Source organism: Cheilinus undulatus, linkage group 12 (genome assembly GCF_018320785.1).
Source record: "Cheilinus undulatus linkage group 12, ASM1832078v1, whole genome shotgun sequence".
In the NCBI taxonomy this organism is placed as follows: Eukaryota; Metazoa; Chordata; class Actinopteri; order Labriformes; family Labridae; genus Cheilinus; species Cheilinus undulatus.
Genome location: NC_054876.1, coordinates 5,325,277 through 5,338,568, shown reverse-complemented (window position 1 = coordinate 5,338,568; position 13,292 = coordinate 5,325,277). Strand labels below are relative to the sequence as shown.

The 13,292-nt window shown below is 39.0% G+C and overlaps 1 protein-coding gene across 1 annotated transcript in view; it reads left to right on the top strand.

Annotated features, from left to right (window-relative positions):
- fez1 (fasciculation and elongation protein zeta 1 (zygin I)) overlaps positions 1 to 11,764 on the top strand; it is a 38,271-nt gene extending 26,507 nt beyond the window's left edge. Inside the window, exons 5-10 of the mRNA XM_041801636.1 lie at positions 1,162 to 1,321; positions 3,209 to 3,510; positions 7,682 to 7,762; positions 8,035 to 8,110; positions 8,194 to 8,259; positions 10,162 to 11,764. Coding sequence (XP_041657570.1) covers positions 1,162 to 1,321; positions 3,209 to 3,510; positions 7,682 to 7,762; positions 8,035 to 8,110; positions 8,194 to 8,259; positions 10,162 to 10,178 — 702 coding nt within the window. The 3' untranslated portion in view covers positions 10,179 to 11,764. The remainder of the gene's footprint in view (positions 1 to 1,161; positions 1,322 to 3,208; positions 3,511 to 7,681; positions 7,763 to 8,034; positions 8,111 to 8,193; positions 8,260 to 10,161) is intronic.
- Positions 11,765 to 13,292: the final 1,528 nt, after the last annotated feature.

The window sequence follows — 13,292 nt, the reverse complement described above, 5'->3', positions numbered from 1 at the left end:
GTTAATTTTTAGCTATAAGTTTTATTAATGCTAGTAATCCTTTTGTGTATTTAACTTTATTATAGATGTGTGACTTTACCTGAATGACCTGACTGAAGATCTATACTCTTGTTGTTTTTGCCAATGAGGAAAGATCATATTTTTACTGTATAACTCCTGAGTAGTGAAACTTTAAATTTAATTCTTTTTACTTTTACTTGAGTAGATTTATAGACCTGTACTTTTACGTCTACTTAAGTCAATTTTAACCAGAGAACTTACTGAACCAAGGAGCTCCTAGAGGAGCTCCAAGAAGGTGTCCTGCTCTTTCACTTCCACATGGTTGGACATTTCAGTGGAGTCTGACCCAGAAAAAGAGGAGCATGTTTCCTCCACCCGAAGCCTTCACGTTTAACCATCAGCTGCCTCCTCCTCAGTGATGAAGAATATATCCCAGCACGGAGCATCTGGTGGTCCGGCTGACCCAGCAGCTTTACCATGGAGCTCACGTACCATCTGATAGTCACAGTAGATGAAGAACAGGTGATCAGCCAGGTACAGGAACAGCAGGAACCCATCCCCCCACACATCGGTAGACTCAGAGAAAAGAAGGCCCAGGGCCAACTCTGGAGCCCTAAAGAGGATGACACAAGCAAGCAGTTGGAAATCTGTAGGACAATTTTAAAGACAAAGACACAGACGGTGAAAAATGATCAGCTGATACATGCAGGATGAACCTACCTGTGTCCATATGGCTGAACTTTAAGCCCACACTCCACACTTTTCACTTGTAATGGCCAAACTAAAAGTTGATCAGTTTGCCCATCATATTTTATTCATTCATTCACTTTTTTTCAGCAGCTTTCTGTGGAATAAACTCACAGCTCTAAGGGTTTTTTAAGAGAATGTTTGAATACCCAGTTAGAAAGAGAACTAAGCTGCATTCATATACTGCTGAAGCCTGTGCTCACATCAATAATAGATTTATGTATGTTATGTAGAGTTACAGAGAGGCATTTGGACTTTTAGTGGCCCCTCTCTCCTCACAAATGGATAGTGATGTGTTTACTCAGACCTGTCTCCTCGTCTCTTTCCTGTCCATCAACTCTGCTGTCTGCTGAACCTTCATCGCCCTCTCTTTCTCTCTCTTCCTCTTCCTCTTTCTCTCTCTCTCTCCTGAAGGTCATTGAAGAGATCGTCGAGATGATGGAGAACTCTCCAGATCCTGGTGAAACTGAGGAGGAGGACGAGGAGGAGAGCTGCCCCTCCAGAAACAACCCGTCCCTGCTGGAAGAGATCAGGCAACTGTCACTGGCCTCCAACAACAACTGCTCCTATGAAGGTAAAACATGACGTCAAACATGAGGAAATCCTGGTTTTATTCATCAGTGAGACATCCTGAGTCAAAGATCTGGCATGGTTGTTAATTTTTACGACTGCTTTGGACTGTCTCGAGTAGTTCAGGATGTGGCAGAAGTTTCTTTTTTATTTTCAAGGATTCTTCAGTGTAGCATGATGTCTTTATTCTAGATTATAATCCCATTAAGAGGATAAAGATGTCAAATCTGGGTGTACTGAAGAGCTGATACTAACCAGAAACATAGTTAAAGTAGCTTGCATTCAGTCCACATCATAATCGTCTGTAGCCTTATCCAATTACTGTAAATGTTTGTCATTTGCCAAAGACAAGTCTCTTTAGCCCAAATCAGACCAACTGCAATGAGACTACTGTAGGACTTTGCTGGGGACAGTTGCAGTTGTTGCAGCTCAAATTAAGCTGTCTGATACTTGTCATCCAGTTTGTTAACCTGCACACAGCTGGTTTAGACGTTGTGGGCAGATAAAAATGAAATTGGATATGGCAATCTTTTTTAAAAAGCCTACACAAGTCAAAAAGTATTTCTTAAAAGCAGAATATTCCTAGGCAAAACCATGACTGTGTCAGGTCTGAGAACAGACCTGCAGGTCCATGTGATGATCACATGGGTTTTTGAGATAAGATAAACCTTTATTGATCCCCCACTGGGGGAAATTCTGTTACAGTAGCTCAACAGGAGAGGAACAAGAATCAAGCAATATATAATAGAAAGTATTAAAAGTGGATGTAGGCTGCTATGAACAAAGGTAACGGTGATTTAAAAAGTGGACGGTTACTGTTGAGTTCTGTGGTGACGGCAGACGGCACACCACAGAGCACCAAATCAGTAAAGTTTTTCATAATAATTCAGTTGCAGTGGATGATTTTAACCAGTAGAGGGCAGCCACTGTGCATGTTTTTAACACAAAATAGAGAATTTAAATATAACTGCTAAAATGTCAAGATTTGGCTCCTTACTGGTCTGAGGGTTAAGATGCTCCTTGATAAGCAAAATGAGACATTGCTGTTTTTAATTTGGATGATAATGCAATGAGTGAAATAACTGCTACTCGAATAGTAGAGTAAGTTGCATCTACTGTTATTGTTCGTGATTGCTCTTCGATGTAAAAACATTGTATTGCATCTTATAAACCTGCCAAAGTAAAAATTAATTCATTCAACTTGAAAGCTTACCATCTGAGTTATCAGTCTTTCTAAAGCCTGAACCCTCAAGGTTATCATTAATAATTCTCCTTGAACCATGCAGGTACATATCAACAAAAAACAACACACTAAAAGAAGAGGCCACCTTTAAATGTGTCCTCACCCTGACATAAAAACATCATTAACCCTGTATGAAGAAGAGCCAAAGTGATGGATCATTATGATGAGAGCATTGACGCCATGGTCAGGGACAAAACATGCACAACCTGAAGAATTTATGTCCTTTTTATGTTAGACATGGAGTCAAAACCAGCGGGAGTATATGGAAAAATTAAAGCTCTCTACAGTCAGACCATTCAGATTCTCAACACTCTGCATCTATCATTAACAAAATCCACACTTGATTAGATAATCAGGTTAGTTTTCATTTTGAGCTTGGTTTAGTGAGAAATTATCACTTTGAGTTGGAATTTGCAGCAATTTAGGCAGGAAAAAACAGAAACATAGGTAGTTTTGGTCTTCAAATTTTTATTTTTTTTATCTTTGGACCTGTGTACTTATACCTCTTCAGGCCTAAAAACAATCAAGATGAAAAAATGCGTGGGGAAAAATTTATAGTGACTCAACTGCTAAAATTTTAGGACCACTGGTGATGAAATTCTAACTTTTATAACTGACCCTTGCTGCTTGTTCTCCCTCGTCCCTCAGGCCTGAGTCTGATGCCCAGCTCAGCTCTCGTGGAGCTGCTTCACCGGGTGGAGGCCGCCATCCGTGAGTTCTCAGAGGAGCTGGTCAATCAGCTGGCTCGGCGTGAAGAGCTGGAGTTTGAGAAGGAGGTGAAGAACACGTTCATCACGGCTCTGATGGAGGTGCAGAACAGGCAGAGGGAGCAGAGAGACAGCAGCAAACGCCGGCGTCGGGACAAGGCTCTGAGTCTGCAGGCGTCTGTGAACGGAGCAAATGTGGGGACCAACGGACACACGGAGAAGACGGGGACCATGCCTGTCAAGGTGAGGAGCTGGGAGAGGCTGACAGCTTTATAAACAGTTAATAACATTAGCACCTACAGTGTCTGCCAAAATCAGGGCCCTGGAGCACGAGACCCACAGAAAATATCCACTAAAGCAGTGGCACATCAAGGAAAATGGGGCAGTTTGGACTTGAGAATTAGCAAAATAAGTGTCTACACAAAGAGATGGAAGCATATCCTTCAAAATAAAAGCACATCATAGACATTTATTTTCTTGGTGCACCTCTGTGACCCACTGAAAATGTCTACTCTTAGTCCCCGAACACATTTAGCAACATATTCACTAATACAGCAGCTCCTCATGAAGTCCCAGTCTTTGATCTTATATTAGAGATGAAAAAGAAAAAACGTTCCTGTAAAGATCAGGTCATTTAAAACCAAAAGGAAAATAGAGCTTTCTTTAAAGACGATTTCTTACAACAGAAGACATTTTCCTATAAGTCTATGGGATAAATCTCTACTTGGAAAGATTTTCAAAACAGCATGATATTAATTTGTATAATTTGTACTCATTTAGTATAAACTTGATGATTCAGCATGATGTACTTGCAGTGTGGCCATCAAATAATTGGCTGATGCAACAAATGATGCATAGAAATGTGAACCCGCCTTCTTGAATGATCACTTCTGGCTTTAAAATAACAAATAGGGCTGAGAGGTGGCAGCAGATATTGATTTTTACACTCTAATTTACTTGTTTCTAATCTTTGGATTGTTTGTAGTAAAAAACAGATAAATACTTTATTTTCATGACCAGTTTTTAGTTTTTAAAGGCCCATATTTACTGTTATACTTCCTTTTTTGACTTGTAATGCAATAGCCCATCCAGAAATGCATTAGCAATACAGAATAGGAGACAAAAACCACAAACACTTACTCAGATTACACAAACACAGCAAACTGCAGCCTGCTGTGTCTGCTGCATTAACATGTCACGTGTTTGTGATACCGTGTCACATTTAGAGCTCAAAAACACGCTCTAAAACTGCAGTGTAGCTGGATGATAGGGTATTGTTATTTAAAGTTTAAAAGCATTTAAGAATTTAATGATCATAATTTTTATCACCATTCAAATTCACAAATTCTTGGTAAAATGGACTTGAACTGAATAAAATATTGGTAATAAAACATACAGTAGGCACAAGCAGAGGCGTAGCTAGGGATTTTGGGCACCCAGAAGGAATGTTCCACCTTAACGCGCTAGCCGAGCAACAAATGTGTCATTTTTACAAACATCAGTGTATTTTAATGTATTTTAACACCATTCCAGAATTTTTGAGCAACATTTTTAATGTGGTTAATCGAATTTACTTGCATTATTTTGCAGTGCTGGACTACACTATTGGACATTTTTAAGGGAGGAGCAGGGGCCCCCCAGTATTGTATTTTACTCGATTTGATGCCAGTTTCCATTTGTTGACGGATTCATTTAGTTGCTTTGATTAAAAAAATGACACTAAGAAAAAAACAAATAAATAAACACTTTTCACAGCAGGCTTGTCCGGGGCCCCTCCCTACTGTGGGCTCAGGTAATCAGGCTCTCAGGTCACATTTATCACATTTGTCTTATTAGTGTTTTTACATCTTTTAGGGGCTTTCTGGAGCCATTAACCAGCAAAAACATGGTCCACCCTCTACTTTCAAGTGACTGCAACCAGATTTTATTTTTAACCTAAATAGTAATCATTTATTAGAGCAGCAACAACATAAACTTTACTTTTTGTTGCTTCAGTAAAATGTGCACCTAAAATATCAACCTACAGCTTTAATGTGCTCACTGCAATTCTGGAAAATTTCTAATCATGATTATTTTGACTCATTGCAAATTTGATGAGAATTGTTGTACTGAAGAAAATTAACTTTTTTTTATCATTTTAATTTAACCTGTCTTTTATTTACAGTAGAACTTAAACATCATATCAGATGTTGAAACTGAAACATTTGACCATCTCATATTGGCTCATTCTGAGTTTGATGGCTGCAACACATTAAAAAAAAAAAAAAAAAAGTAGGAACAGCGCCATGTTCACCACTGTGTAGCATCCCCTCTTCTTCAGTCTGTAAATGTCTATGAAGTGAGGAGACAAGTTGCTGAAGTTTTGAGACAGGAATGTTGTCCCATTCTTGTCTGATGTAGGGTTCTAGCCTATCAACAGTCCTGGGTTTTCTGGATGGGAGAATATGTTGCTCTTAAATCTCTATCTACTGTTCAGCATTGATAGTGCACTAATTTTTTCTCTCAGTGAAAGGTCTGGACTGCAGGCAGGCCAGTTCAGGACCCCGACTCTTCTATTGTGAAGCCATGTTGTTGTGATGAATGTGGTATGTGGTTTAGCACTGTACAAATATCCAAGGCCTTCCCTGAAAGAGACATTGTCTGGATTAGGGCTGGGAAATTAATCACAAATTAGATTAAATGGCAATATGGCCTGCTGCAATTTTCAAATCGCAGAAGGTGCAAAATGTTTTTAACCTGAAATTTTTGTCTAAATACCAGTTTAGAACTTTTTTGCAGCTGAGATGTTATGCATAACATATCATGTAATCATTCTAGTGCCATATTTTTAGAATAGTGTCCAAAAAAATCCAATTTTCTTCATTTTTATATTTTTTTTTCTTATTACATAGGAGAATTATATTAAAATGTCATTCCCTTTAATACAAAAGTTCACATCAAATTTGCAAAATGAGTAAAAAAAACATCACATTTCGATATTTTTAAAAACTTCTTCTGCCTAGTTTAATTGAATATTGTGTTGTTATATAGTAAAGAATTAATTATTGCTGGTTTTTGTTGTAAAATGCATGGCATGAGGAACTTAAGAATTAATCGCGTATTAAATAGCAATATTAGGTAAAAAAAAATCGCAATTAGATTATTTCTCAAATCGTTCAGCTCTAGTCTGGATGGGAGCATATGTTGCTTTAAAGCCTCTCTCTACATTTCAGCATTGATTTCAGTTTTAAATTTTGATTCTTCTGACCACAGAACAGTTTTCCATTTTGCCTCAGTTCAGTTTTAATGAGTTTTGTTCCAGAGAAGATGGAAGCGTTTCTGGAACGTGCTCATATAAAGCTTCTTCTTTGATAATCCAGCTTGAACTGTCATTTGTGGGTGGCACAGCTTGCCGTGTTGACAGACAGTGATTTCTGGAAGTGTTCCTGAGCCCGTGCAGTGATGTTCACTCCAGAACCATTCCTGATTTTAAAGCAATGCCAAAGAGAGTACCGGCCCTAGATGCCATCTAATTCAAAATGAGTCAATGTTTTCATGACATGTTAAAATATCTCAATTTCAACATCGGATATGTTGTTTATATTCTCTTTTAAATAATAAATGGGTTTATGAGATTTGAAAATCATTGCATACTGTTGTTGTTTTTGTTTTTTTTAAATACTTTTTTGGAATTGTTTACAGACAAATAGAGATTGTGTTTGTTTTGGAAGATGCTGATAAAACCAGCATAAATATCGCCCTGCTGACTAGTGTTTTAGACACACCAACACATAAATTTATGTGGCATAGGATGCCATGGCTTTGGTGTAGATTTGGCATAAATCTGTCTTTAAAGTTACACAATATAAAGCACCTGAGATTTGTGTTGTTACATGACATACAGTAAAGCCTGGCCATTGCGGGCTCAGACAGTAAATGTAAGAGTTTTTAAATCAATCTGAAATTAACATGACGGCAGTGCAGTTTTCATGTTTCAGCTGTTCCAGTCTGAACATCAGAAAGATGAAACCTCCAGTCAGCTCTCTGCCTCTCTCTGTCTGTTAACATAATGGATCCATTAGCCTCTACAGTCTCTTCCAGTAAAGATCCTAAGTGGAAGTGACCCGTCGTCTTCATACACTAACAGCTCAGTCCGGTCTTCTCCCCTCCAGGAACACAGAAACATCCTAATGGACTTTCCCAGCATGCACTGCAGCAGCAGTGTTTTTATGTAATCGCTGAAGGCTACCTGAGGCTGAATTGCTGAACAGTAATGAACATAGAGATGCTGAGGCATTATAAACAACAGGGCTCATCATGTCTTATTATGATGTTACTTAGATAATGTCTGCTTTTATCTGCATAAATTTCATTCCTTCAGTTTGATTGGTCAGTAATAACGGTCTGTTTATTTGTGTATCTGTTGTGTTTGCAGCGTTTCAGCATGGAGGGACTGTCTAACATCCTGCAGACGAGCATCAGACAGACGTTTGGAAGCACAGGGAATGACAAACAGGTAAGATTGCAACCTCTAAAAATGGATTTCATCTGATTTTATGCTTTTCAGAAACAATGCAAAAATAATCCAAGACATTGGGTGATGCATTTTATATTTTCTGTGATCATGTTTGGCTTTCTCTGCCTTTATTTAGGGAGGCAGGTTGATAGAGTAGAGACTTGGCAAGAGTCAGACTATATCATTGATTCAGTGATTATAGACTTGACAGCTTCATTGTTATAATCCAGTTTAAACAAACTCCTCTGAACCTAACTTTACCCTGTTTTTAGTATCTGAACACAGTCATTCCTTATGAGAAGAAAGGCACCCCTCCATCTGTTGACGACCTGCAGATGCTCACAAAAAGTAAGAACTTAGAAAAATGTCACTATTAAAAGATGGTAAAGGTGTAAACCCAGAGATAATGGGCTCTTTATTTCTCTTTCCAGTTCTTTTTGCCATGAAGGAGGACAGTGACAAGGTGCCTACACTGTTAACTGACTACATATTGAAAGGTAAGCTCCACAAATCTGAATATTTCTACAAAACACTTCTGCAGAACTTCACTAAACCCTCATCGATGACGCCCTGTAGAGCCTAATACTCAGAGAACCCTAAAGTATACTTGACCTTATGAAAACCTGGGGTCAAAAGAGATCATTTTGAAATGTTTGTACACATACAAAAATATGTCTGGTTTTCTATCTTGTATTCGTAATAATCCATGGAGTAGGAGTGCTTTTTAACATTTTACAGCATTTTTGTCATTTTAGGTTTAAAACTACACTGCAATGCTTTGGGACAATGTTTGCTTAACATATCTTAAAAGATAGAATTGGGTGAAAATTAATGATAATTTATACCTTTGCTTTATGAAGAGGCAAAGAGGCTATGTTAAATCTTAACCAACAACGCTGAGACACGCCCTCTTCTTTCTGTCCCTGATCAGCCACAACATTGTTCAGTTCATGCTTTAATTACCGGCCATGGTGTCTTGACCATTTGAAATGCCCCCCCCACCCACCCCCCCATGTGCCTATGAAAAGTGGAGCCCCCCCTCCACCAGGACCCTAGAGAGATGAAAGCATGACAAATGCCAACATAGATTTTAATGTTTTCACTGATAAAAAACCCTAAAAGGCCTTTGCCTGCTTTTCTTATTAAAGTACCTTTGTATAAACAGCTTCATAACTGCTTTATCATGGTTTTAGACAAATTTGCAAGTCTGTTTTTGTCAGCCTAAGAACAGAAAAAGCCTTTCACCCCCTTAGATCTTTGCCGCCCCCAATGGGGGGTTCCGGACCCCAGGTTGGGAACCAATGATATAGACCACACACGTTTAAATGTTAACAACCCTGTCTTAAGTGAACTCAGTTAACAGCACTGCATTACCCAGAATCCTAGAGTGTAACAGAAATGTCTCTGATTGGCTGTCCCTGTCTTTATGCCTAAAACCTCCACATCTGTCCATTGATACCAGTGAACTTATGCACCAATTTCAACAAAAGATGGGTATAAGGGGGTATTGAAGACATACAGAAAACACAAGCAAGTATATTATATTATTAAACTTGTTTTTAAAAAAAAAAACATGGTTTATCTACCACATAAAGAATCAGCACTACATTTCCCACAATCCCAGAGTGTCACAGCAGCATTTCTGATTTGTGGAGCCCTCCTTGAACTGAAAATTTTGGTTTTCAGCTGCTACAGGTGCAGTTAATGTTTGTGTAAAAGTAGATTGTTACTGTTAAGCTCTGTGGAGGCGACAGATGGCGCCACATTCATCACAGAGCACCAGATCAGCCAGAAGAAATTACTAAAAAAATAAACGTAGTTGCAGCAGAATGTTTTAACCTGTAGAGAGCAGGAGACATTATAGAGTTAGTGTTAGTCTTAAAGTTAAAAGGAAAGGAAAGAGTATGTGTTGTCAGAAAGTAAATTAAAACGCTGAAACTCACTAAAGGTTTTGCAGATGCCTCAACCAAACAGATGGTGGTGGCTCACTGACTTTACTTTGAGAACCCAAAAATGTCTCATGTTGTGATTTTTGGAGCGTTTTAGTGGGTCTATTAATATTTCCAGAATTCAATCTGGGCTGCAGCGTAGTTAAGTTTGGAAATGACAGCTATAACAGACAACTTTGTAACAGCTAACCCATAACATTTGGTTCAGTGTGACAGAGACTGACTACTAAATGAACATGATGAAAACTGGAATTGCTTTACTATGTGGAGAAGTGGTGGCTTTAGCTGTTTGTAATCGGCCATTATTATCATTATCATTGTTACCACAGTAATGTTTATTCTCTGATTATAAAGCTGTTTGCCAGATTGAGTTGTTGCTTTAAATGTAAAATCAACTTTTTTTCATCTTCTCCTGTAGATAATTAACATTATCCCCCTTCTCCTTTCCAGTCTTGTGTCCCACCTAAAGCTCCACCAGGCCGGGGGCCACAGTGTGATGGAGAAGCCTCCCTCCACCCCTCCCCCCGCCTCAGGCCCGAGCTGCATGACCTCCCTTCTTTTACCGTTATCAACCATGGATCCTCACCATCGACATTATTGTATTCACCTCGACTATGACTACTGCCTTTCGCTGAGCTCACCTGTTTCCCTCCCTGCACATTACGCTCAGGCCACATGCAACATGGCCGCCGTCTCCATAGTTACAGGAGTGGGACGGAAAAATCCTGCTTTAAAGGACTTCACTAATGGAGCATGACCTGCTACTAATGATCCTAACACTACTCCAGCACAGGGATACAACCTTATCATTGCTTTACTTTCCTTCATTTCTCTACGTTCCTTTGACTGATGTTGCCAACACGTATTTTTGAACGGACGTCCGTCTTCTGTTAAAGTGTTATTGATAAAGACGACACTGTTAAATCAATAAAACACCATACTGGATCCACAGTCATCATATCCATGTGATGTTTCAGATTAAGATTCATTTGAATACAAAAGCCATGCACCTTTCTGCCAACTTAGTACTGTAGCTCCATGAGAGTGAGAGGAGACACACGAGTATTACGGGTGCAGAGCATCACGACGCTTTCTCTTTTCTTTGTCTTTGTTTGTCTCTCTCTGATTCCAGTGCTCTTCTTTTGACTCTTCTTCTTCATTTCTATCTGAATCTTTGATAAGAACTGTGTTGCTGATTTTCTACTTTGATTTTCTGTGTCACCCTGTTCAGACAGGTAGAGGTGTTTCACTCGGTGTTCCTCCGGTTTATCGTCCCCCTCATGAGCTCGTTTCAGTAAAGGCGTGCATACTAGCATCATTATGATTCCTTTGCGCCATGTAGGTGAATGTGACATCGCTAATCGCAAATTCTAATAAACATTCAATAAACATTCAACCCTGAGAGTGTTCGTTTGTTATGATTTCTTTGCTTTTCGCATATTTGTCACACCTAATTGTTTCACATCATCATATAAATGATAATATCAAACAAAGGTAACCTGATTTAATACAAAATTCCGTTTTTAAATGATTATTTCATTTATTAAGGGGAAAAACCCATCCAGACCTGCTTGGCCCAGTGTGAAAAAGTCATTGCCTCACTTGGTAAATCCTGAATTAACTGTGATTAACCAAATTTTTGGGAAATCTGAGTTCAATTTCATTATCCACTCCCATAAATCCCTTAAACAGAACCTGTCTGACAGAGTGAAGCAGGCTAACGGAGCTCAATCACATCATGGCACCATTTAAAGAAATTCAAGAAGAGACAAGAAACAAAGTCGTTGACATCTATCAGTCTGGAAAGGCTTTCAAAGCCATTTCTAAGGCTTTGGTACTCCATAGTGAGAGCCATTATCCACAAATGGAGAAAACTCGGAAGAGTGGTGACCCTTTCCAGGTGTGGCGGGCCTGACAAAATGACTCCAAGAGTGCATTGACGACTGGTCTAGGAGGTCCCAGAACAACACCCAAAGACCTGCAGGCCTCACTTGACTCAGTTAAGGTCAGAGTTCATGACTCAACAATAAGAAAGACACTGGGCAAAAGTTACATCATGGGAGAGTTTCAAGGCCAAAACCACAGCTGACCAAAAAGAACACAAAGGCTCGTCTCACATTTGACTAAAAACATCCTGATGAGCCCCAAGACTTTTGAAAAATAATTGAAATGTAACAACTGGTTGTTCCATCCTTGGAAGAAACGACTGCAAGCAAGCATTTGTGATAACTGACAATGAATCTTTCACAACACTGTGGAGGAATTTTGTCCCACTGTTTTTTCAGGATTGTTTTAATTCAGCCACACTCAAGGGTTTTAGGCATGAATTGTCTGTTTAAGGTCATACCACAGCATCACAATCAGATTTAAGTCCAGACTTTGACTTGGCCACTCCAAAACCTTTTTGTTAGCCATACATTCATGAATAAATATGTGTACAAGCATGACACTTTTGTAATATGTAGTTGATTTTTGTTACATTTGGCCTTCAAAGGGTAATCTTGATGCAGATGAAGAGTTTAAACCCCCTGAAATAGAGGCTTAATAATAGAACTATAATAGTATGTCCTTCAGTATTTAGGCTCTCCCTCAAATAAAGTGTCACAAAATAAAAAGCAAATAGTGTATTTATGTCTTCTAATGTAAGGTTTATTCACATTCATCATTCTTAAAGAGGAGCAGAGTAAAAACTATGCACTGTAAAGTGTCAAGAAGAGAGGCGATAACAGGAGATCTTTAAAATAAGATCAGCTGTGGTTGGAGTAAAGTCTCCTCAAAAGTGTGGATCTGCTGCTCTCTAGTGGTTGACTCTAAACATAAAGAATACACACATGGACAAAATTAATATTACCCTTAGAAAAACCCACAATGAAACTGAAATAACTTGAAACTGACTGGTACGTTTCACTTCATATTTTGATGAAATCACTCAGTCTGTAACTCTCAGTGAGACTTTGGCACCTGTCCCAGGTATTTTGGCCCACTCCTCGTGCTCCATCTGTCTCAGGTTTGAAGGGTGCCTTCTCCAGGCTGCATGTTTGAGCTCCTTCCACAGATGTTCAGTAGGATTTAGATCAGCGTAGGCTATTTTCCAGGACGAATGGAAAATAGCCTACGCTCAGACTAAAGCACTGGTGTCCGACCTTTTTCCTTGCCCCCTCTCCCCACTCATATCTAAGAAAAGCTTAGCCCCCCAGTCCCTACTATGCATTGCACACTGTATTTCCTATCATGATTTGTTTTCCTTTTAAAAGAATATATATTGATGTAATTTTGACAAGGTCATAGTAGACAAGGTCCTGCAAGTGCTTTATTAGAGTAGAACTAATCTTAGTCATGTTGATGAGGGGGGAAAAGAACTGCTTTTGTTTCATCTTATACAAAATGCATCCAATTTGGCATGTAACACATGGTTTCCCCAAAACACATTTTAGGCTAGGAGAAATGCTGAGTGGCCTGTAAGTAAAAAAAAAAAAAAACGCTAGCCACAGTGGCAACTGAGCAAAAAGGTTCCTCATATTTATACTGAAATGTCATAGCCCAGAACAGTGGTTCACCACTGATCCTGCATCAGGGCCCAC